The following is a 25,947-nucleotide window of genomic DNA, read 5'->3' as shown; positions in this document are numbered from 1 at the left end:
AGCTACAGGAAATGAAACAGTTTTGTATTTGTTTATTTGTTATTTGTTATTTGTATTTGTTGTAATTTGCTATTATTTGTTATTATATGTTGTTTGTATTATTTGTTATCATTTTTATTCAAGTTATATTCACAAAATATACAGAAAATGAGTATTCATATTCACAAAATGAGGTTTCTTCCAATCAAAACTTGTGGGTTTTGTTTGATACAAGCAAGAAATGACAATTATAACAATGTTAATGTTAATGTTCTCCAGACTAGCAATAGCGAGAGTTTTCTCCAACATCTCACTCTCTATTTCGATTTTAGGTACCACAAAAATTGCCTGTCAGAGCTGAATGCTTTTTCCTCTCGGACCCAAAATAATTTCCAAGTTTATTCTGTTTATAATCCGCAATTCCTGTGGATCACAGCACTGAATAGACAATAAATACATATTTGCTGGAGCAGATTATTTCTTTCAGCAGCCAAAATATGAAATTATTTCTTTCTGCAGCCCAAATATGAATTAAAACATGATGCCCTGCTGGCTCCATGCAGTGCGCGAGCAGGAGGAGGAGCTGTTGAGCAAGGAATGTTTATTCCCAGTGCTCCCAGTGGATAATTATTTATTTTATTTACAAACCTGCCGCAGAAATCACTCCTTCCACAAACGGACAGAAGGCTGAGGTCACCCCAGCAAAACCAGGATTAAATAGCAGCTGACACCCCGAGTGTTGATCACGTTTTTATCGCTGATTTTTAATGTCTAAAATATCTGAAATTCAGTGTTTCTCAGCCAGAAGTTCAGGCTGGTTTGGTGGTTTGCTAATTCATTTTCATTCCCACTCTGAGATGTTTGATTTTTGTATCAGCTCTGACCTGATGTTGGTTGATGGATTCTGTGAGTTTTACACTGAATTGTTCCTATTGCAGGAAACTTCTCTTTGCAGCTCCTATTTTAGGTGTTTTCAGTTGGGAGAAAATGACAACTTACAGAAATGGGGCAGAGAAAAAAAAATGGATGTTTTAATTTTTTTCGCCAATAAAGCACTGCCTAAGCAAACTCGACTCTGAGCTGAATAGTTGATCAGTTCCTACTTTGTTTCCCTGTTGACTGCGAGCTGTGAAGGTGAGTTGAGAATATAATATATGAGAGCCAAATTCATTCTTTAGAATAATCCCGGAATGGTTTGGGTTGGAAAGGACATTAAGGAGCATGTTCTCCTATGGGCAAGGACACTTTCCAGCATCCCAGGTTTCTCCAAGCCCTGTCCAGCCTGCCTTTGCACACTCGCAGGGATGCTGCACCCTTTCGGTAATGTTTTTTCCTTTTCCCAGCGTTTCTCCTCCTCCTCCTTGCCCGGACTACACCTCCCAGCATGCACCGCGCCCTGCGCAGGCGCGCCGCCGCGGGGGCTGCCGGGATCTGTAGTCCCGCGGCGCGGCCGGGCGGGGCGGGGGCGGCGGCCGGGACGCTCCGCCCGGGGGAAGGAGGGCGGGCAGCGCCGGGCGCGGGGCACACGGGACGCAGGTACCGCGGGCGGCCCCGGCAGCCACCTCCCGGCCCGAGCTGCGGCGCCGAGCAGGCAGGCAGGCAGGAGGCAGCCGGCGGCGGCGGAGGGCTGCGCGCATCCATCGGCGGGCCCGCTGCCGCGGCACGGCACGGCACGGAACGGACGGGGCGGCGCGGGGCCGGGCGCGGCGGAGGGGCGGCCGGGAGCGCCCAGCCCGCCCGGAGCGCCCAGCGGCACCCCGAGGAGCGCAGCGCGGGGCTCGGCGCTGGCCGGCCGGCCGAGCATGCACTGAGCGGCCCCGGGCTCGGAGCCGCCCCGCCGCATGCTGCGCGGAGCCACGGTCGCGATAATAAATGATAGAGGATACAATGACTTTGCTGTCTCTGCTGGGTCGGATCATGCGTTACTTCTTGCTCAGACCGGAGACCCTGTTCTTGCTGTGCATCAGCCTGGCCCTGTGGAGTTATTTCTTCCACACGGATGAGGTGAAAACCATCGTGAAGTCGAGCAGGGATGCGGTGAAGATGGTGAAGGGCAAGGTGGCCGAGATCATGCAGAATGACCGGCTCGGGGGGTTGGACGTGCTGGACGCGGAGTTCTCCAAGACGTGGGAGTTCAAGAGCCACAACGTGGCTGTCTACTCCATCCAAGGCCGCAGGGACCACATGGAGGACAGGTTCGAAGTGATCACCGACCTGGTGAACAAGACTCACCCCTCCATCTTCGGGATATTTGATGGGCACGGAGGAGAGGCAAGTGCTCGGCTGGAATAGAATAATGCAGCGACGGCAAGGCGAGGGGGGTGCGGGAGGGAGGATGGTCCTGGGCGAGGCGTGGATGTGTTCTCAGCCAGCAGGTTTGTGTGCTTCTCTTGTACATTGCGGGGAGGGGGATTTCCTTTAAATAAGGGCTGGGTGATCCTCCCTTCCCTCTATCCCTCCTGACCCCTTCCGCGCTCAGCACGGCGTAAATGGGTTTATACCCCTTTGCCCTTGGCGGTGGTAAAGGTTCAGTTGCAGGCAGAGCTGCTGGAGGTGGCTGTGACGTGCGTGGAATAACGATGGTGAGCACAAACTGCCCGGAGTCAGCTTTTGTTACAGCCAAGTGGGCTGCGATGGGATTTTGGCAGCGCGCTGCCTTCTCCCCCAGCCAGAGCCGGGCTCGGGGCAGAGGTTACCCACCAGTGTGTGTGTTTGTGTGTCAAATGTGCCTCGCAGGGATTCCCTGTCCAGCCAGCGAGCTGAGCGTGAGCATCGTTTGGGGATCGTGCGGAGTTTATGGCATTACAACTGCGCCGGGCTGCTGTCCCCTCCCTGCTGGGGGGGCAGCAAAAGTGGCATTGGGACTGGGTGGTGTTTGACCTCTTCTCTTCCTCGGGCGGGGTGACGATCCCAGGCTGTGCTGGGTGATCTCCTCCAGGCTGTGATCTCCTCCAGGCTGTACTGGGTGACAATCCCAGGCTGGGCTGGGTGATGGTTCCAGGCTGTGCTGGGTGATCTCCTCCAGGCTGTGCTGGGTGATGACTCCAGGCTGATGCTCAATGTTGAAACTGCTGCTTCCTCCCTGCCTCGAGGATGTGGTGCTGCTGCCTCACAGCTCGTTGTGTGGCACAGAGCACACGTTTCATAACTGGCAGAGGACGAGGAGTTTGTCCTTGTGTGGCAAGATCAGCTCCAGCAAGGGCTGTGCTGGATGGTGGAGAGTAACTTACTGGATGGCGGAGAGAAACGTTGGGAGTTTTTGGGTGAACGTCCTGCCAAGGAGAGCCTGGGTGTCCTTCAGCTGCTCTCCCAGCTCAGGGAGTCCAAGTCCTTCCTAGAAAAGCCCTGGCATGCATGGGGCACGGGGATGAGAGCTGCTGAACCTGCAGAATCCAGCCTGTGGGCTCAGCATCCCAAAGCCACTGCCAGGGCTGGGAGGAGCTCAGGTTCTCCCCTCACTATCAGGTGTTTTACCTCCTCTGAATGAATGCAAACTTTGGATATTCAGACTTGGCAGCTTCACAAGCAGTGGTGCCTGAACCTTGTTTTCGGTTTTTTAATCTGATTTCAGTTGGGGCAAAGCTGTGCCAACTCCTGCTGGCATTCTCAGGCCAGTTCACCATCCTGGGCATTCGAGGAACACCAGGGGGAATGCTGGTGTATCCCAAAGTGCTTCCCAGCTTTCCCTGGAGAGCAGCAGCTCTGAGCAGTTGTTTGGGGCCATCTGGCTCCTTTGTGGCCAGCAGGGCAGAGGGAAGGTGCTGCTGCTCTGCCTTTGTGTGAGCTGAGTTTCCTTGTGGGAGCAGAGCAGCCAAAACAATCAGGGGTGTTTTTAAACAGAATATTCCGAGTTGGAATTCACAGATGGGAGTGGATACAGGGATCTGATTTCTTTCATTAATTTTGTATCCTGCCCTACACGAGATTGCAAATTCAGAGTATTAAATAACCCCCAACTAACCCACCGAATGTTGTCATTCAGCTGTTATGTCATTTAGATATTGCCTGACATATATCCTGTTGTGGATCTTGAAATTACATCCCCAGCATGCATTAATGTTGGATCTGTGGAAAACTCACTGGCCTTTAGCATTCTGCTTCCTCCCAGCTTGCTCTAATGGATTCAGTGGCAAAGTACAAGGAGGTTTTTAATTTTGGAAGGTTCAGCAGATCTCTCTTCGAGTCTTTCTAAATTTAGTGTTTTCTAAATGCATGTCTGGAGCATCTGTTATTCATAATGGAATCCTAAGTGTTCTTCATGGCCTTTACTCCTGCAGAAATAAGTGGAGGACCTAATTAGTTTCAAGCTCTGAATTTTAGGTGAAACTGTTCGGGAGAACATGAACTGGGTGCTGTTCATACAGGAAAAAAAAATAATGAGGAACAGGTTTTGTTCTAAGCTGGTTTTGCCATTTTGAGTAGAAAATGAGGGAGAAGAAATAAAAATTTATGCTCTTATTTAATCTCTACTATATTATACTAAATTTTAGGTCTCTATTTGAATTGGGGTTTTGTATGTCTTCATTTATTTTTTTTTTTTTAAAGGTACAAGACTCTGTGAAACTCTTTATCTATCCATGTAGCAAAGCCTTTGTGAAGGTTACATTTTCCATATGGGTTCCCATTATGGAAAATAAATTTCTTTCCCATCAATTTCTTTTATGTATGTCTGAAGGATAAAGAGCTGCTGATCTCTGGGGTTACATGTGAAACAAATTCTTCTATATGGGGAAAAAACTAGTTTTTCCAAACAGCCAATACCAGCAATGAGATGAATTATTCCCAGCTCTATGCAAGGGAGGTTGTCTCCATTAATTACTTCCTGCCATATCCTGCTGAAGTGGAAGGATGGAGGAGCATGATTCAAGCAGCTCCAATTACTGTGCGCTGCTAATTTATGAAGATTTCTGAGCTCTGCTTTAGCATCGCCAACATTTTGCAGAAATTCTACTTTTCCCTGATGTCATTTCCTCTTCCAGCATCCAATTTGAGGCTGGATGGGTTGGCAGCCACTGCCTTGGAGTTTGTGGGTGGCTTGGGGAGAAAGGAGTAAGCAAAAATAATTATTGATGCTCTGGTTTGCTGCATAACTTGTTAAAGGCAAGAGTATTTCAGAGATAAAATTTGATACATGGTGTGCAGTGCAATCTTTTATTAAAAGTTTGTTTCTTGGTGATAATAATAATAATGCAGAGCAGGTAGAGGTCGAATAAGTAAACTTAGAAAGAAAAAGGCAAAGTTGCTGCCTGTTGTCTCACTGAATGACTTTGCTCACAAGATCACCCTCAAGGTGATCTAACTCATGAAAAAAGAGAAGAAAGTTCTCTCATCAGCTTCTCTTTAAGGGTTAAAGCTGTCTGGAGTGGTTTTTTCCTTGCCCTTTCCCCATTATTTAGGAGTTTTGGGGTTGCCCAGGCTGGAAGATCGAAGAGTATTTGAGCAAATTCCAAGTGCAGAGCTGGGAAGCTGAGCAGAGGAAAGGCTGCCTGCTTAATGAGAATGATTTCCCTATTTTAACTCCCATTTGCTCTCAAATATTTAAGGTTTAAGCACGCAGTTTAATGAGCTCTCAGCATCAGACAAGAGCAAAGCAGCTCAGCTCCCATCTGCACTTTTATAGTTATGGCTCTGCTGTAAATCATTGGGGTTTTTTTTTCCTAACCCTGTGGGGTGAAAGTTTTAAAAATAATTCTGGTAATGGATAGTTCCTTCCCCTGCCTGGGCTTGTTTGCAGTCAGGAAGGGATGGGAGAAATTAAAGTTCACTAAGTGTCCCATAAAAAATGTCTCTTTGGATTTCCCTCCACCTCCTTCAGGGGACATGGCAAGACTTGTCCCTTGCTGTCTGCAGTTGTGGGGAATTATTATTTATTATTATTATTATTATGTGGAATAATTGGGTTTTGGAGCTGCTGAGCCAGTGGTTTAGGAGAGAAAACTCACCATTTTAATTTCGATTTTGGTGGTTTTTTAAAATCTGCTAATTCTAATTCCAACCCCATCCCTCTGAACTGCTTAAGTGGTCTCAGCAATGAAAATTTATCTATCAGCCTTTCAGGATGAATGGTTTGGGATTTGAGAAAAGGTAGGAATAAATCAAAAACAGCTTTGGAGTTTGGCTGGGTGTTGTTTCACCCAGTTGTGAGGTGCAGCCTTGGAGGCTTTGCAGTTTTTAAACAGCAACTGCTGGTGGTTTTCCTTTTATAGGCATTTCCTTTGGTTTCTAATCTCGAATCCCCTGCCCAGTGCCCAAGTGCTTGAATAAATATTGACGTAGGTGAGGTCATGTTGATAGGCAAGTCCCAAATCTGCTTAGAAATTCCCCTCCAGAGGCCTAAAATATAAGTAAAAAATTATATATAGGAACATTGCTGTCATGGTGTTTAGTTTGTCTAAGTTTTATAAATATTTCTATTTATTTATTGCGCATCATGCTCCAGGATTATGATTTTCACTCCACACCACCATGCTGATTTGATTTAGGGTTAAACTCTACGCTCATTTGCTGTACAAAAATGGATTAAAATGGTGTAAAAAAGCTGTAATTGGAAGGAGGAACTTTAATTGCTGCCATTCAGGGCTGTATCACTGGCTGTGGGATTGAGCCTTTTTTCAATTCTGGTAAAAATCAAGAAGTCAATTAATTTTTCATGTGTTTTGCCAGCTTTGTTTTAATGGCTGTTTCCTTGTATGGGCTGCCAGGCTGCCAACAGCTTGCCACTGGTTTAATGAAATCAATTTTGATGATGAGATGCTTGTAGATGATCAAAGCCACTGAAATTTTTTTCCCTGTGAACTTGAGGAGCTCCAGACTCCTGCATGGGATGTGTTGGTGTTGGGAATGCTGTGGATGGGGAGGAAAGCCTTGGAGCAATGGGGTTTGGATCATTTCTGCTCCATATTTTTGTGTTTAATCCTGTGAGAGGGGGAAAAAAAAAATTCATCTCCTCTGTCCTGTGGGTTAATTAACCCAGCAGATTGCTCTGCCTGCAATGTCCTCCTTCCAGGAGCTCTTCTGGAGCAGGGCAGCATCCCTCCTCCCTCCCTTTTTGCTGGAAACCCAAATATTTACGGTGGAAATGGTGCCTTAAAACGGCGATTTGGCTGCTGGCAGTTTCACTCCAGCATCAATCCCTTGGCTGGGGCTGCTGTGTTGTGCTGCTGTCTGGGTTCTGCTGGTGGCTGTTTTCCTGCAGCAGCTCTGGCACTCTGGGCATGTCCCATGCTCGTGGCAGGATTCCCACACGCTGCATTTGGCACTTGGGAATTTTCTCTTTTTTTTTCCTCAGGACTTTTCAGCCCTGCCCCTCTTCATTTGGGGTTTTCTGTCTTCCTCAGCACTGAAGTGAAATTCCACCTTTGCCAGCCTCAGGAGTTTTTGGACACTTTTATCTCCCCAAAAATGAGTGGGATTGTGGTGTGAGATCAGCCAGCTTTTGGGATCCATCCCTGGGAGTGTCCCAGGCCAGGCTGGACAGGGCTTGGAGCAGCCTGGGACAGTGGAAGTGTCCCTGCCATGGGTGAGATGGCTTTTAAGGTCCCTTCCAACCCATCCCATGCCAGGAAAGGCAGTCCAGAGGCACCAGGCACTTTTATTTTTTGGGTTTTGAGGTGCAGGTCTAGCTCTCCACATTGAGCACAGCATAAAAACACCAACAGATCTGGGAAAAAGAGCCAAATGCTCATGTGCTCCTCTACTTTGAATCCCTGCCCTTGGAAGGAGATTTCCCAAACCTGCTGGAAGGGCAGCAGCTGCTCCAATTGCACAGAAAGTCACACACCTCTTGCTCCAGTTTTTCCCTGAGGTATTTGGTAAAGTGCAGAAGTTTCAGTGAGTTCCCCTTGCCATGGGGTTTGCCATCAAATAGTGTGGATGGAGGAGAAATCCACCTTCCTTTGTACAACTGTGGGAAAGCCATCCCAGCAAAGTGGTGGATGCAGGGAGCTGGGATGGGATCTTGGGAGCTGGGGGTTTGTGTTTGGGATCTGGCTGGGCTGCAGCCCCTGCTCTGTGCCCCACAGAGAATCCCCATCCCACATTCCTCATCCCTGCTGTCCTGTCACCACCCTGTTGTCCCTCATCCCACAAGCCCTGCTCAGGGAGTGCTGTGTCCCAAGGAGCTCTGCTCATTCCCTGGCATGGATTGAGTTCTTTCAAACAGAGTTGGGAACTCTTTGGCTGCTCTTCCCCCTGCTCAGGTTCCATTCAGGTTCCTCCATCCTCCATCGGTGGCTCTGTCCCCAAATGCCACCACAGCTGGACAGACCAGTTCCTCAGGCTCCATTCCAGCCAGGAACTCCCCCATGCTGGAGAAGGTCATCAACATTTCATGACTTCTTCTCTTTATGATCCTGTAGAGTTTCACTTCACCCACAAGGTCATAAAACCATAAAGGCTGCAGATCAGGCAGCTCCAAAAGGAGGTTTGAATTCTGACCAAAAAATATCCATACTGGATCTCCAGGCTGTTACAAGCTGTGTGTAAAATCAGGAGTTGCAACAAGTTGGAGATTTTTTTTTTCCCTTTTGGGCTGTTTGTGTGCTTTTACTCCTGATTTTTAGCTGGGGTTTAACACTTTTGCTGGTGGTATTATTAAAGCAGTTTAAAGCTCGTGCCAAAAGTAGGTTTCATTTGAAAGCAGCAAAGGTTTGAAAAAATGCAAATTTCATTACAGTTTATGAGAGAAAAAAGAGGTTGTCAGGTGCCAGAATAATGACAAATACTCAGAGTAAGGGTAAGGGTGAAAATGTGTAAAATTTACTTTAAACAGCTGCTCATTCATGCCTTGAAGTTTGATGTTTATATGGCAAACACAGCTTGGAGGACCAGATCAGGTCTGATATTTCCAGGGGCAATATTTTGGTCACAATAAAACCCAAAAAGAACAGAAAGTCATTGTTAAGAGCAGGCTTTCAGCTCTGGAGTGGTTTGCCATCAAATAATGTGGATGGAGGAGAAATCCACCTTCATTTGTACAACTGGGGGAAAGCCATCCCAGCAAAGTGGTGGATGCAGGGAGCTGGGATGGGATCTTGGGAGCTGGGTGTGTGTGAGGACAGAGTGGACAGGGGGAGAGAAATGAGCAGAGTGGACAGGGGGAGCAGGGATGGAAGGAGAAATGAGCAGAGTGGACAGAGGGATGGAGGGAAGGAGGGATGAGCAGAGTGGACAAGAGGAGGAGGATGGAGCAGAGTGGGCAAGGGATGGAGGGATGGAAGGGACAGAGTGGACAGAGGGATGGAGGGATGAGCAGAGTTGACAGGAGGAAGAAGGGATGGAAGGAGGGATTAGCAGAGTGGACAAAGGGATGGAAGGAGCAGAGTGGACAGGAGGAGGAGGGATGAGCAGAGTGGACAAACAGAAGGACAAACGGAGGGATGAGTGGAGTGGACAGAGGGAAGGAGGGAGCAATGAGCAGAGTGGACAGGAGGAGGAAGGAGCCAGAGTGGACAGAGGGATGGATGGATGGATGGATGGATGGATGAGCAGAGTGGACAAGAGGAGGAGGAAAGAGCAGAGTGGACAAGAGGAGGAGGGATGGAAGGATGAGCAGAGTGGCCAGGAGGAGCAGGGATGAGCAGAGTGGACAGGGAAGGAGGGATGGAAGGAGCAGAGTGGACAGGCAGGGAGGAAGGAGCAATGTGCAGAGTGGACAGGCAGGCAGGAAGGTCACCATTCCCAGGCCAACCCAAGCCCCAGAGCAGCCTGGCAGCCCCAAGGGCTGTCCTGCTGCTCCTACAAATCGATTGAGATGCTGAAACATCTCCTGCTCTCAGCAGCTCCCACCCTGTGCTGCCCAGCTGGGGAGCAGCTGCCATCTCCAGCCAGACAATGGCAGGACGTGTTTTCCCTGCTCAAGCCCAGTGCAATTAGCCACAGCTCCTCGTGTGGGCAAACCTCTGAGCTCCCCCAGAGAAATCAGCATTTATTTGCATTTTCTTGCAGCACTCAAATGTTATCCCTTGCAAATTTGCTCATTGTCATAAGTGTTGATAAAGCCTTTTTTATTTTTATTTTTTTTTTCTTCTTCCCCCAGATCCCCTTCAGGGGTAAACATTTGATTTTATTAAGTTCTGTTCTAATAGCCAGAGCTGTCATACAGCACTGCTTTCAATCAATATGCTTTTTAACGTCATAAATCTCTTTACTTTTTCTCTCTCTTCCCGCTGGAGAACTGCTGGAGGGCGTGAAGCATTTCTTCTGAGTGCAAGTGCATCGCCCATAATGCAGCTCTGTGCTCTGCCACTGCTTTCAGCTCCATCTGAAATGGGATTGGGATTTATTTCCAGGTACTCTGTGCAAGGGCTGATTTACCCTGCAACATCTGCTCCAAACAAACAGACAAACCAACAGACAAACACTGGGGCTGAGCTGTTGAAATATCTGATTGGGGTTGGCATGAGATGAATTCTCTGTCCAAGAGAATTTTGCTTCAGGAGTGAGGAGTGGGGAAGGGAGAAGGAAATGTGTTTGTCTGCTGAGTGTTCTTGATGTTCATAGCCCTGAGCTTTCCTCTGCCTTCCTGCTCTGCACTGGGAATGGGTTTTTTCTGATTTTTCTGGCTTTTTTATTTATTATTCAAGTGGTTTTGGAGAGGTTCTGGAGGATGTAGAAGGTGAGTTTAATGTTGGGATTTTTTTAATCTGATATGTGGTTCCTGGGGGTTTATTTCTGCTGAGAAGCAGAGAAGTTGGGCAAAAGTCTGGATGATCCCACCAAGCAAATTGAGTTTTTCATTGGGTTTTTATTCCTAATCATCTGCAGTTTGGCTCTTCATTGGTGTGGAAGGAAAGGAGAATCACAACTGAAGTTTGGCCCTTTATTGCATTAATTGACAGAGAGATTGGGGTGGCAAACTTATTAGTTTTTCCAAATGTTCCATGCTGCCATATAAAAACTATCTCTAAATTCTGACTTTTTCAAAAGCCTTGGGACTTCCATCCCAGCAGAGGTTTGGAAAGTGAGGCAATGATGGAATTCTGCAAGATCTGCAATCCTTGGCAATGAGGAGATGCTTGCTGAGGTTAATTGGGGATATTATTTTTAACTCAGAGGGCAGCAGCAATCTCCTGCCTCCAGGGTGGAATTATTGCAATCAAGGCTTTAAAAATAAACATTTTCTGTGATGGTTTAAATTGCCAAACATTTCAATCATCAGCCTGGATTCTTTTTTATCTCTCATGTTCCCTGATGTATTGCTTCACCTTATTTCTGGTTTGCATTGATGCAAAATGGTATTTACTATTCATTTTTTGGATTTTTTGGTGTGTGAGGTTGGGTTTTTTCCCTTTTTTCCCTTTTTTTTTTTTTTTCTCTCTGTGGATATCATTGCTGGAAATAAAAGAAGAATGAGAAACTAAATAAGAAGCCAAATAATTGGTGAGGTCAGGAACTTTCTCCTCAGACTCCACTGATAACTGGGATTAGAGAGAGACAAGAATTGGAGGTTGTTCTGCCTGGCCAAGGTAACCTCATCTTCCGAGAGAATGATGGTAAAATAGTCCATGATTTTTGAAAAAACACACATTTTCTCCTGCTTTGAGGAGAACCTCCTGGTAGGAGCTGCTACCTTGATGTTGCCACTTCAATAACTCCATTTTTCCTCAACTTTCAGAGGGGAATACACACTGTTTACATTTATTATTTTAATTAATTATCATATCAGGGTGACAGAGTTCATTCCCAGGTTCTGAGAAAGAAATTTGTTAACAGTTTTATTTTTAAACAGTTTGTTTTTTTTTAAAAAAAAAGCAATTTATCTCCCTTTTTCTGTTTTCATGCTGGGTCAGCTCTGCCTGTGATGACTAGAGCAATACTCCAAATAAATTAGGGAATCTCTTGGGATATCTCAGAGCTTTCAAGCTGCCCAGGTTGGATTGTGTATATTCCAAATTATCCATGTCAACCTGAACTCCAACCAGCCTCAGAAGAGCCAAAAAAGGTGTTTCCAGCTGCAGTTTGGAAGGAGTTGTCTCTAGTGTAGGTTTTAAAAGGTTTTTTGGCATGCTGGGGTCTGTCTGATGGAGGAATAACCTGCAGGGAGGGAGGATGGAGTGGGTGAATAATAGGAGAGGTTGTAACCTCAAAGCTGTTAGGGAAAAGAGAGAATTTGACTGGAATGGGTTGTTGTTGAGTTTCCCAGCAGCTCTCATGGACTGGAAAGCTAAATATAATTCCAGTGGCAAACACCATTTAATTGAGTTTGGGTTTGTTTTTTTTTTAATACTATTTAATATTTATATTATAAAATTATAATAAATATAATGAATAATTATTTATTATAAAATTATAATAAATATATCTATTATAATATTATACATTATAATAAATGTACATTAATAATGTTGTTTTATTAATAATATATTATTTATGAAAATAATATATTTATTATAACATAATAAATATAATAAATAATATATTTATTATAAAATTATAATAAATATAATCTATTATAATATTATATATATTATAATAAATGTATATTATTAATAATATTATTTCATTAATAATATATTATTTGTTAAAATAATATATTTGTTATAAAATTATAATAAATATAATAAATAATATATTTATTATAAAATTATAATAAATATAATAAATAATATTATAGAAATATAAATAAATTAATTATTTATTTATTTATTTATAAATAATAAATCAAATTTGCCATAACTCCTGCAAATAAAAGAGGAAGACAGGGCTGAGAAATCTCCATTTCCAGCTCCATCCCAGAGCCAGGTGACCCAAGGAATATAAATACAAATAAATAAATTTATTATTTAGAAATAAATAAAAACCCAGGCTATTTATTGATCCTCTTTTATTGGCAGAAATGGTTTGACAGCGTGAAAAGAGCTTGAATTCTTCATTTCTCCAAAAAAAAAAATAAACTGGAGATCTCAGCAGTCCAGAGGGAGGTTGGAGGGAAAGTTTAACAAAGAATAGTGAAACGTGGAAAGTCCTTTTTGAAGAGTTACATTTGAAAAATCTATTCAGAAATTTATGCTTAAAAAATGAAACTATTGCTTTCCAAGAAATGCTCCTTGATTTCTCTGCTGCAGAGAAAACCTGCGCCAGGAATTGGTTAAAAAAAAAGCTTAATATTTCAGATTTTTTTGTGTTAGAACATTTGACATCTTTAGGATTTCAATAAGGTAAATATCTAGATTTTGGTGGTTTTTTAGAGGGCTGTGTTGCACTTTCTTTAAAAAGCAGAAAATCCCAGTGCTGGCAGAACATTTCAGTGCTGGACACTCAAAAAATCCCCAATTCTTTGAGCAATACCTGGCTCAAGTTATCCCAGGTGTCACCAGGAAATTTGCTTTATTTACCACCTCCTGCTTTGCATTTCCAACCAGGGAGTCATTTCTTTCCAAGCTCACCAAAAATAATTCCAACCACTCTGCCCCAGCCTGGGTTTTCTGGATTGGAGAGTTTCCTCCAGATTGATATTTAATTTGTTTTGTAAAACTAAATCACTTTGCATCTTATAAATCCTCCAGTGCAGGGTGACCTGCTTCACCCTTTTCCTGCTGCTTCTCCTATTTTTTGGGCACTCAAAAAACTGCAGAAAAAAATTTTCTCTGTTAGGTTAATTCTCTGTGGATTTTGCTTCCTCCGCTGTGCTAAAAAAATGAAATAAAATCAAAATAAGGGGGATGGCATTCCTAATTGCCCAGCTCCCCCTGGGTGCTGTCCTAATAAAAACCCAAAAATGAGGTTGGTTGGTGCAGGTGGGTTGGCACTGCCTCTGGGAGCTGAAAATATTGTGGTTTTTTGGGGTTTATAGGGTGGTTTGTCAGGGGAAACAAGGCAGATCCAACCCCAGGCAGCTCCTCCCAACAGCAGTTGGGTGTCCCAGTGGAGTTTGATGGAGTAGAGGAAAAAAAGGAGGAAAAAAATAAAAAATTAAAATTTTAAAAAGGAAGGAGAAAAGGAAAAAAGTAAAGTTTAAAAAGAAAGGAAAAAAGTTTAAAAAGGAAGGAAAAAAGTAAAGTTTAAAAAGGAAGGAAAAAAGGAAAAAAGTTTAAAAAGGAAGGAAAAAAGGGAAAAAGTAAAGTTTAAAAAGGAAGGAAAAAAGGAAAAAAGTAAAGTTTAAAAAGGAAGGAAAAAAGGAAAAAAGTAAAGTTTAAAAAGGAAGGAAAAAAGGAAAAAAGTAAAGTTTAAAAAGGAAGGAAAAAAGGAAAAAAGTAAAGTTTAAAAAGGAAGGAAAAAAGGAAAAAAGTAAAGTTTAAAAAGGAAGGAAAAAAGGAAAAAAGTAAAGTTTAAAAAGGAAGGAAAAAAGGAAAAAAGTAAAGTTTAAAAAGGAAGGAAAAAAGGAAAAAAGTAAAGTTTAAAAAGGAAGGAAAAAAGGAAAAAAGTAAAGTTTAAAAAGGAAGGAAAAAAGGAAAAAAGTAAAGTTTAAAAAGGAAGGAAAAAAGGAAAAAAGTAAAGTTTAGAAAGGAAGGAAAAAAGTATAAAAAAGTGAAGTTTATCCACTGAAATGAGCTAATCCAGGGAGTGTTCAGAGCTCCCAGTGGTGTTTGTTGGAGCTCCCAGTAAAACCCAGTTCAGGAAGAACCTTACTGGGGCTCCCCCAGTTCCAGCTTCCCTCCTGAGCCACAAAACCCAGCTGTGCTCTGCTTTACTTTCAGATAAAAATATATTAATTAATTTATTCCTTCCAGGGAGATGACTGAACCTATAAAAATGGGGTTTTTTCCTTCTCCCTGAGGTGCTGCAGCTCATCTGCCTGAGCTCAGCACAAGGATGTGGTTTGGGTAGAAAAAAGGAAAAAAGTAAAGTTTAAAAAAGGAAGAAAAAAAGGGAAAAAAAGTGAAGTTTATCCACTGAAATGAGCTAATCCAGGGAGCGTTCAGAGCTCCCAGTGATGCTTGTTGGAGCTCCCAGTAAAACCCAGTCCTGCAGGAAGAGCCTTACTGGGGCTCCTCCAGTTCCAGCTTCTCTGGAATTAATTCTTCTTCATTAATTAAATGAATTAATTTATTCATTTCAGGGAGATGACTGAACCTATAAAAATGGTTTATTTTTTCCTCCTCCCCGAGGTGCTGCAGCTCATCTGCTCGAAGTACAGGATGTGGTTTGGGGTGTGAAACTGCTCTGAAAAACCCAATTTCCTCTTGCTGCTGCTCCAGCCTTGTTTTCCTCCTGCCCTGACTCTGCTCTGCCCATCAAGAGCAGCCCTGGGAAGCTGAATTAACAGAAAGTGGGTTTTTTCCCAGTTTTTTGACTCCTGGAACCTACAGGAGGAGCCAAACTTTGAGCCAGGGAGGAGAGGGACTAAGGCAGGGATCAGCTGCACAGACAATTTCAGGCACTTGTTTTCCACAATAAACACAACATAAAAATCTGGTTTTCCTCCCAAATCCTCAGGTGAAGCTCCTTGGGGCAATGTGCAGGTATTTCCATGACTCTTCCAGCTCTTTCCACACTTCCCTTATTTCCACATTGTTTTTACACTCGTGTCTCATTAAAAATATTTTTTTTCCTTTCCAACCCTTTCACTTCCTCCAAGGATTTTAGCTGAGCTCTTCCAGCCTTGGTTTTCCAGATATTCACTGCTGAGCCTTTTCTGTATTTATTTTATTTTATTTTATTTTATTTTATTTTATTTACTTGGGATGGAGTTTGGACATCCAAGTCCCTGTGGGTTCTAATTCTGGGAGGCTGTGGGGACTTTGGATTCTTCAGCAGCTCCAGAGGTGTGCAGAGGTTTTTAAACAGCAGAATGCAGGAATAATGTCTCGGGAAAGGCTGTGTTTGGTGGGAAGAGGGCAGGAGAGGGAATTTCGGTGGTGCTGGAGCTCAGGGGTGAATCTCTGTGTGCTGGGTCACAGGGAATGATTTGTTTTGGGTATGGTAAAGTGTTATTGCAGATTTAAAAGCTCCTGTAATAGGCCAGGCTTAGCAGAGCCCAGCAGAGCTCCCCAGAGGCTGCATTAATATCCATCCTGGAGTTCACAGCATTCCAAGGATCCCAGACAGACTGAGCAGGGAGCTTGGGGGGTGTTGAAGCTGAAGCCTCTCTGAGCTAAAAGCAGCAGCTGCAGGTTGGGAGCCCAAGGAATGTTGGCAGCAGGAGCAGCAGCACTGCTCTCCTTGCAGCCATGAGAAGGCAAGGAAAATATAGCAGTGCAAGGGTTTCTATTTGGAGCTCCGTGAATTCCCTTGGAACGGAGGCACAGCTCCTTGGCAGGGGCTGCAGGCTCTGTCACAGCCTGGGGAGCTCCATGAGTGTGAGCTCCACGGGTGTGAGCTCCAAGGCTGTTAGCTCTGTGGGTGTGAGCTCCATGGCTGTGAGCTCCATGGCTGTGAGCTCCTTGGGTGTGAGCTCCGTGAGTGTGAGCTCCATGGCTGTGAGCTCCATGGCGGTGAGCTCCATGGCCGTGAGCTCCAGGGCCGTGAGCTCCATGGCTGTGAGCTCCATGGCTGTGAGCTCCGTGAGTGTGAGCTCCATGGCTGTGAGCTCCATGGCTGTGAGTTCCACGGCCGTGAGCTCCATGGCTGTGAGCTCCATGGCGGTGAGCTCCATGGCTGTGAGCTCCATGGCAGTGAGCTCCATGGATGTGAGCTCCATGGCGGTGAGCTCCATGGGTGTGAGCTCCATGGCTGTGAGCTCCGTGGGTGTGAGCTCCACGGGTGTGAGCTCCATGGGTGTGAGCTCCATGGCGGTGAGCTCCATGGCTGTGAGCTCCATGGCCGTGAGCTCCATGGCCGTGAGCTCCATGGGCTGTGAGCTCCATGGCTGTGAGCTCCATGGCAGTGAGCTCCATGGGCTGTGAGCTCCATGGCCGTGAGCTCCATGGCTGTGAGCTCCATGGCTGTGAGCTCCAGGGCTGTGAGCTCCATGGCTGTGAGCTCCATGGCCATGAGCTCCATGGCTGTGAGCTCCACAGGTGTGAGCTCCATGGATGTGAGCTCCATGGCTGTGAGCTCCATGGCCGTGAGCTCCACAGATGTGCCACAACCTGACCCTTCTGGCTCTCCTCAAAGCCACCTGAGAAGGTCTCCATGATGAAAGTCCTCCCTCAGAGCGTGTGTGGCTCCAACAGAATCTTCTGTACTGAAACTTCTGCTCAGCTTCAAAGTAACCTCTGTTGGTGCAGCTGTGAGTTTGGGTGATGTTTGTGGAGGTCAAGTATTTTATTCTTTATTTTATTCGGGTTAAGTTGTGCAGTGGGAGGCACCTCTTGGAGTGGTGGTTCTTCTGCACCTGGGTGAGCTCTGAAGTGAGGTGATGCTGATAAACTCCCCCATGAGCAATAAATCAAATCTGTGCACTGTTATTCCATCGTTTTCACGTGATCCAGTTGCAAAATAATCCTTATTTTTGTTTATTTGGCAGTGATATCCCTATAAATTTAGTTGGGGGGGAAGCTTCACTTAGCCAATACTTAATATATCAGTGCATTTCCATCTCACTGAAATGACACATTTTTACTCTTTTTTTAGCAAACTTTGGTTCTCTTGGCCTCACGGGCTGCATTTCACATATTCTCAGTATGTCTATTTCATATATTCTCCCATTTATTTTCATTTTGCAATGGAAAAACGCCTTTTTTTGGATTCCAAATGGGCTTCCTGACCTGTTTGGCATCATCTCCACCAGATTTATTCCTTTTTCATCCCTTTAACGTGCAAGCAGCCATCCCATTTGATGTTTGCTCTGTGAAAAGTCAGAAATGATCTAATCATAGCTGTAAAGTTGGCTAAATAAGACTTCAACCAGCACATTTTTCTGTAGAACTCAAGATGGGTTAATTAGTTCTGCTCTCTCTGGTGAAGGGAACTCAGCAGAGGTGGAAATCAGCTCTGATCTGATGAGTTTGAGACCCAAGGGATTAAATCTCATCACTGGTTGGATTGGGGTCTGTTTATTTTTAAAGCAATTGTCTAGGCTGGGCGTTCAAAGGTGAATTTTTGTCTGTTTAAGTTGGCTGTCCCTGCAGTGGGATCAGTCTGGGCAATGATATTTATGAACTGATACTGAAGGCTCCTGATTGCTCTGATTAAAGCTGTGACTAAAATCAGGCAGAGCAAAAAACTAATTAATTTTTTAAGACAATCAGAGCTAAATAATTTTTTACAAGACGCTGCAGTTAAGATTTTTCTATTTGTAAATAACTTCCACGGTGGAAATCTCAATTTGTGCTTTTTTCCTGGGTACAAATGGAAGTTAAAAAGGATTTCAGGCCCTGAAGAGGAACCGAGTTTGCCAAGTAAATAATAAATAAATAAACTAAATAAACTAAATAACCTGATTTTTGCTGCAGTGTGAATGTTCACTCCCTGAGAGTTTCCACTCAGAGCTCAGCCAGGCAGGGAATTCCTGCATCAGAGCTGCTGGAAACCCTCAGCCTCCCAGGGCAACGAGTTTGGGTGGAAATCCAACTTTGTGTCTGAGGGAAAGTGCTTGGCTGCCGTGCCAGGAGTCACCCAGGGAAAAGCAAAACTTCCCATCCCACGGGTTCCCTGGGAAAAGTGGCAGAAATACCATCATTGCAGCTCTTTTCTCACCTATTTCTGGGAAATGTGCTGCTAAGGGATGAGGATTTGTTTCTCTGCCTCATCTGCCCCCCAAAAAAGTCCCTTGAGGTCACTGCTGACACTTGATTTTTAAACCAGGGGTGATGTTCACACAGGGGTGATGTTCACACAGCAAATTTTGGATTTTTTTATGTTTTCTCTCCAAGCCAGGCTGTGCTGTTTGGTGGATATTGTGGATTTGGAGCTCAGTGGGGATGCTGGGTGCAGCAAAAATCATTGCCAGCCAGCAAATAAGCGTTGCTGGGACTTTGAAAAGGGGGAAAAAGAGTTGTTTATTAGGCTTGTAAAAATAAAGGTGACAGCCTTTTTTCCTTTCAAATCCCTCCCAGGCAGAGCTGCCTGGGACAAAGCTCCCCAGGAGTGTCCTTTGGGCATTTTTTGTTTGTAGCAGAGCTGCTGGAAATAGCAGTGAACACAAGAAAAGTGACTTTTCAGCCCCAAAAATGGTGGTTTTATGTGAAATCCCCGCCTGGCACAAGGTGGTGGGGAGGGAGAAATAAATAAAACAACTTGCTAAGAATCCTTGCAAATCCCCAAATGGTTTTTCATGTGGGAAATTGGAGGGGTGGGAATGACAAATGTTTTACAGCTAGAAAGACTCTGAGAGAGATTTTAAATTAGAATTGCTGTTTCCTTGAAAATTCACTCCACCTGATGTGAAGGCAACGTTTTGGAGAGGTTAAGATAACAAATCTTTAATTTTTTGATTGATTCCCTGCAAAATCAATTAGTCTTCACCATGGTGGAAATAACAGTATGGATGTATTAATGGAGTTTTAGAAGTTTATCTGTGTAGTTTCAGAAGCTTATCAGTGTAGTTTTTAGAAGTTTCCCTTCCTAAACCTAAAGAAAATATTATTTCTTAGCCCCAAATAAACCTTCTGGGATTATATTAACAAGCTGCTTGCCCATAATGATTACAATTCTTAATACCTTCATTAATACTTAATAATGTACCTTAAACAGAGGAACACTGAGAGGAAAAACAAATCAGTTTTTATTTCATTTTTCTTCCTTGCTGTGCCCTGATTTCAGCACTGTGGCTTTGATAGGAAAAAATCCTGTTTTCATTTCGATATGCATGTTTTTCTGTAAAATTACCAAATGACCACATCCTTGGCAGCATCTTTCTAACAAAAACTCCACCCTGGGATCTCTGGGGTTTGATTTTCTGCCCTGAACTGATTTTTCTCTCAAACCTCACAGTGCTTTTGAGTCTCACCTTTCCCTGCCTTATCTCCTTTCTCACTTCTCCAGCACTTTTCCCTTTTTCCTCCTCTCCCCACGTTCTGGGAGATTTCCTGCAAGCTGCCCCTTGGCTCTTCTCTTTCTTCTCCTCCAGTTTGAGGGAAAATATTCTGAATTTCCCCTCTGCTCCCTGAGCACCTCCATCCCTGGTAAATCCCCATTTCCCTGACTGACAATTTCTAGATCTGAGAGCTAAATTTCTCGCCATTTTGACAAACATGAATTTCCTGCAGTTTGGGTGTGTTTTGGCATTTTTTTGGTGGTGTTTCCCAGCTGGGTCATGAGTTCACCCAAATAAGCAGTGAGGGGATTTTTGCAGTCCTTAATTCCCTCTTCTCCAGGGTTTTTCCAGTCCTTAATTCCCTCTTCTCCAGGGTTTTTCTAGTCCTTAATTCCCTCTTCTCCAGGGTTTTTCCAGGTGGAAATGCTGAGTTCTCCCACTCTGGTTGAGCTCCTGAGGCTGCCAGGCTGGGATTGCTGGGATTTTTCTCTGGGATTTAGGCTCAGATCCAGCTGATCTTTGGGATGCTGTGCTGGTCTGCCTGTCTGTTCCTGCTGGGAAGGAGTTCTGGATTCCCATTGCTTCCTTCTTATCTCTCTGTGGTTTTTCTGTGGGTTTGGGAGGAGCTTTTTGGGTTTGGTTCAAGCGAGTTGTGCTCTGGGATTTTGTAGGGTGAGTGTGCAGAGCTCAGAGGATGAGTTTGATGTAAAAATAGGCACTGTCAATAATGAAATAAAATACTTTTATAATCCTCTGCAGGCATATTCCAACATTTTGGGGCTTTTGTCAGCTTTTCACATTAACTGCTCAGTGTTGGAGCAACACCTGGATGTGATTATTGTGGAATCCTGGAATGGTTTGGCTTGGAAAGGACCTTAAATCCATCCAGTGCCACCCTGCCATGGCAGGGACACCTTCCACTGTCCCAGGGTGATCCAGCCTGGCCTTGGACACTACCAGGGATCCAGGGACAGCCACAGCTTCTCTGGGAATTCCATCCCAGCTCCTCCCCATCCTCCCAGGGAATCCCTTCCCAAAATCCCATCCATCCCTGCCCTCTGGCACTGGGAAGCCAATTCCCCCTTGTGCTTATTGATTCCTGATTTCTTCCTTTGCTGGAAAAGCTGGTTTTATTGCCTGGATAGATTTACTATTTCAGCACTTAGTCCTACAAAGGTGAAACAGAATTGGGGTACAAAGTGTAGTTAAATTTTTTATGTGTATTGATGATTGAATAAACCCTTTATTTTGTAGCTGTTTGTAGGATTTCCTGCCCGTCTGGGATCTCCTGGTGCTGTGCAGGCAGCTCTGTGGGGTTCAGCAGAGGGAGGGATTGTCCTGCAGGGTGGGACATTGGTGGATCTCTGATTAATAGATTAATAGATGATTTATAGATTAATAGATCACCAGAACCATCCGAGGGAGGTGCTCTCTGCTCCTTGGCTGGCCAAATCCCTGGCTGTGCAGCATCCAGAGGCACTTGTGAGGGAGGAAAAGGGAATAAAAAACGCATTATGTGTACAAAACAACAAAATACTGAAAAAGCCCTCCCCATCTGCCTGGCTGGCATGGTGTGCTCATAGAAGGGAATTGTTCCTGCAAGCTTTCCCTCTTTGCCTCCGTGCTCTGCTGCTGGAATGCCATCCCCCTCAGAGCCCTGCCTGTGCTGACAAAAGAGCTTTTGAGTGGATTTATTAGCATGCAGCAGTGGGCTGGGGTTGCTGCATACCTTCCTTCCAAAGTGCTTTTCACCCAGGTGCTGGGGAAGCTCAGCAGTGAGTTCAGCCTGGTGTCACTGGGTGTTTGCAGAGCTCAGAGCTCCAGCAGGGTTTTAATTACACCCCGTGGGGTCTGATGAGCTCGGAGGGGAGGGGAGGTGACACCCAGGGACAGAGCTGAACGAGGAGAAAAATCAGGATTTAAATCTCCAGCCAGGTGTCTGCAGTGCTCCCCACAGCTGCTGCTCCTTTTCCCAGCAGAGCTGCATTTTTGGGGGATCAGCATCTCCACAACCCCATCCAGCATCTGCCAGGAGTTCTCTGCTGTTGGATCATTGGGATTCAGGAGGAGTCTAACAGCAGCCCGATGAATTCACTAGATCAGACCCTAATCAGCTCAAGACAGATGGACACCAATTAGCTATCCCAGGGCTGGGGGCTGGGGAGGGATCGAGCTCAATGTTTAATGACACCCAAATCCTAAAGAGGAGCTCTCCCACAGGCAGGGAAACAAATATCCAAATAAAAGGAATAAAAAGGGATAAAAGGAATTAAAAGCTACCCAGTGCTGTTTCCCTGGGATGTGAGTGGCTGCAGGGTGTGGAGAGCAAACACTTGTGAGCTTCTGGGGGGAAATAAAACTCCAGCAGGAGTAAAGACTTAATCAGCAGCCTGGGAAGGAATCCTTTCATGGCTTTTCACTTTCTGCTTAGTGAGTATAGAATCCTCTGCTTGTGAGAGGAGTTCAGTGAGATCCTCCAGGAGTTGGGAATAAATGAGCACAGGAACTTGTTCTTCACAGTTGTTTCAGTCCAGCTCTTCTCCTTTTCTCCCTCTCCTTTTCTCTTTCTCCTTCTTTCTCCTTCTTTCTCCTTCTTTCTCCTTCTTTCTCCTTCTTTCTCCTTCTTCTTCTCTCCTTCTCCTTCTCTTTCTCCTTTTCTCCTTCTCTTTCTCTCCTTCTCCTTCTCCTTTTCCTTTTGTCCTTCTCCTTCTTTTCCTCCTTCTCCTTCTTTCTCCTTCTTCCATCTCCATCTCCTTCTCCTGTGAGCACCAGCACTGTGGATAACTCATGGATTTTCCCCATGGATCAGGGAGGTGAGATGAGGCTCTGCTGTGTCCTGTTGCTGAAGGAAAATCCCCATTTCCTCCTGCCATCCCCCTTCCTGCTGGGTTGTTATGTTGGGTCGATATTTACACATCACCTCCTTCCCTCTCATGCTCCAAAGCTGAAGGAATTAACTGGCTGGGAATGAATACTCCCAGCTAACATTAATATTAAATAAATGGAACGATGAGATTATTCACATTTTATGTATTACCAAAAGTTTGTGTGGCCTTTTTGTAACCTTAGAAATGAATGACATCAACCCTTCTCCCTGTGTTGCTTGGCTTTTGGATAAACTCTGCAGGAGGATATGGAGATAATTTGCAAAAAAAGAAAAAAAAAGGAAAAAAAGGCATTCTGGGAAAATCCTTGTCTGAAAAGCTCTCAGCTTTGCAGTCCCAGGAGGACAACCTTCAGTTGGTAACAAGTTAAAAAAATCAAACATGTCACAGAAATGTGTAAAACCCTGAATCAAGCTGGAGGTTTGCATGTGAGTAGCAAATCCTAAATCAGCCAACAGCAGCTCTGCCTGAAGAGCTCCTCTTGTCATTAGCTGCCTTGCCGCTGATTTGACAAGGTTAGCATTTCAGCCTCTTGGATCTGTTTAAAGTTTAAAACCATCGCTGGGTGCCAACTGCTCTGAGCAGGAACCTGAAACCACCTCGAGTGCTTCCCAGCCTGCTGGGGCACCTGAAGGGCTTGAAGTGCAGCTGAAAAACCCCTTAAATGAGGTTTAACCTTAATGTAGAATAACCTTAAATAAGGTTTCTTCTTGGAGAAGGTAAACCTGATTTGGATTTGGAGAGGAGGGGATGAGCAATGGCTGTTAAATGTTGTTATTGCTTGAAATTTGGGTTGTGGTTTGCTTGAGTCCTGAATGGATTTAGATCAGCAGAACCACCAGCAACTTGACCTACAGGTCTTTTTCAGTGTTACAAAGTAATATTACAAATGTATTGAAACAGTACAAAGTAATAAAGTGATTTTAGTATTACAAAGCAAATTTTTGAATGCCAAGACAAAAATATCCAGGATGGGGAGAGGGAAATATTGGAATTTTCTTGGGGAAAAGTGGTGTCTTGTGTGAGGAGAATGAATTGCAGCCAAGACAAAAATATCTGGGCTGGGGAGAGGGAAATATTGGAATTTTCTTAGGGAAAATCATGTCTCATGTGAGGAGAATGAATTGCAGCCACTAAATAGCTCCTGATTTTCTCCAGCCCCGAGGAGCTGAATGCCCTGCAGACCCTCCTGGTTCAGAACAAACCAAACCTTTCTCTGCAAACTCCTCTCCCAAAACAAAACCCCAAAACCCAAACGTGCAGGGTGAATTCTGCAGATGCTGGATGTGCACAAGGAAGGTGGTTGTGGATTCACTTTTGATCTGTCTGTAATCCTGAGCTTTGAATTTGTTTATTTGATGAGCTGCTCAGAAGGGATGCTGAAGTGGTGATTATGGGATGAGAGGATGGAGGGTGAAGTTATTTCTCTTCCACCATCAGCACCAGGAATTAATTGTCAGAGTGATCTGGGGAGATGCAGCTCCTGACTCCAAACTGTTTCCGTGAAAAATCCCAAATTCTGCTTGGAATTGGGATTTCTCATCATTCCTCACTCATCATTCTCATAATTCCTCACTCCTCTGATTTATCCAGGCCATGTCCCAATTAGCTGTACACTGCTTTTATTTGGGGTCTGAAATTAAGAGCAATTTGTTTATTTATTTCAGGGCACAAATTCAATTTAGTGGAATTTTAACGATTTCAGGGCAGTTTTATATTCATGGGTGTTGTTTTGTTTGGAGGGTTAGGGTTGGGGGTTTTTGTGTGTCTGTGGTTTGTGGGGGTTTTTTGGGGATTTTTTGTGGATTTTTGTATTTTTGGCTGGTTGGGTTGGTTATTTTTGTTCGGTTGGTTTGTTTGGTTTTTTTGTTTTGGGGTTTATTTTGTTGTTTTGTGTGGTTTGGTTTTGGGGGGAGTTTGGTTGGTTGGTTGGTTTGTTTGATTTGGGATTTTTGGGGTTTGTTTTTTTGGCTGTTCAGGACTTCTTTTGGTGGAATTTTTTTTTTTTTTTTTTTTGGCTGTTGAAGAATTAAAGATTTTTTTTTTAAAGGGCTCAAAAGTTATTTGACAGGAGCTGCAGTGACTAACTTCCAGCAGCAGCTGAAATTCCAGCTCTGAGCCTCTTCCAGTGATGCTCAGGGAGTTCAAAACATGCACATCTCCTTCCCTCTGCCCAGCCAGCCTGATCAACACAGTCACTTTTAATTAGGCAGCCTTAATGAGCAGCATCTCCCTTTTTCATTTACAAATTGCCAGGGCAGAGCGTGTGGAGTTGTTGGAATAACTGTGGCTTTCAGCAGAAAGGGAGAAATGAGGAGAGAAAGGCTTTTGGAGGGTGTGGGAAGCAATATCAGTGTTCAGAGTGCTTTTTGGTGCATCTCTTACATAAACCTTCACTGCTGTTTCATTGGTGGCAAGTTGAATAATCTGATTTATTAATGCTCACTGCCTGCTTGAAGGCTCAGCAGGGCTGAAGGGATGGCACTGCTTGGGATTTGGATATTTGGATTTGCTCTCTTCAGTAAAATCCTCTCTCAATTTAGGGGTTTTTTTGCCATCCATCCAGACAAACACTCCCTGGGAACTCCTGGGTTGGATTTTTTGGCTGTTTCAGAGTGGTGTCCCCAAGTCAGGTGGCTTTGCCTGGAGCCTGTTGGGTGACACAGCTCTGCAGGGAAAAATTGCACTATTTATAGAGTGTGCTTTGAGCCAGAAAATTCTGCTTTAGAAGAGATAATTTTGTGATTTTTCTTTTTCCCTGCCTGACTTCCCCGGGGAGGAAAGGAAGGAAAGGAAGGGAAGGAAAGGAAAGGAAGGAAAGGAAGGAAAGAAAGGAAAGGGAAAGGGAAAGGGAAAGGGAAAGGGAAAGGGAAAGGGAAAGGGAAAGAGCCTTTGGGCAATCAGCTGTGATTTAAACCCTGACTCTTCTGTGAGTTAAGTTTATCAGATGAGGAATTCAGTGGAATTTCAGCTTAAAAAGGCTTTTGTTTGCAAAGGCAGCTGAAATCAGTGGTGGTGGCACTGCCTGGCACGTTTTTAAACCATCACTCCAGCTTTATCCTCAGAAATTGCTACGATCCATCTGCGAGGAAAACAAGTTCCTAATGAACTTGCTGAATCCAATCAGGGCCCAGGTTTCTTTCTATCCCATTTAAATCAGCTTTTCGAGGATATTTTGTCTTATCTTGAATCAAAACAATTATTTAGTGTTTATACAGCTACAAAAGGATCAAGTCTACATCTGGAATTTGTATTTTCCTGGCTCATTCTATTGAAATCTCTTGA

The 25,947-nt window shown here is 44.4% G+C and overlaps 1 protein-coding gene across 1 annotated transcript in view; it reads left to right on the top strand.

The window, feature by feature from the left end:
* Positions 1-1,459: 1,459 nt before the first annotated feature.
* The window catches only part of PPM1L (protein phosphatase, Mg2+/Mn2+ dependent 1L), a 61,083-nt gene continuing 36,595 nt past the window's right edge, over positions 1,460-25,947 (top strand). The window contains exon 1 of the mRNA XM_085068942.1: positions 1,460-2,250. Within this exon, the coding sequence (XP_084925068.1) occupies positions 1,852-2,250 (399 nt within the window). The 5' untranslated portion in view covers positions 1,460-1,851. The remainder of the gene's footprint in view (positions 2,251-25,947) is intronic.

This window comes from Lichenostomus cassidix, chromosome 9, assembly GCF_008360975.1.
Source record: "Lichenostomus cassidix isolate B80296 chromosome 9, HeHo_3.0, whole genome shotgun sequence".
Classification (NCBI taxonomy): Eukaryota; Metazoa; Chordata; class Aves; order Passeriformes; family Meliphagidae; genus Lichenostomus; species Lichenostomus cassidix.
Note: the sequence above shows the minus strand (reverse complement) of the source record. Positions and strands in the feature narration are given on the sequence as shown.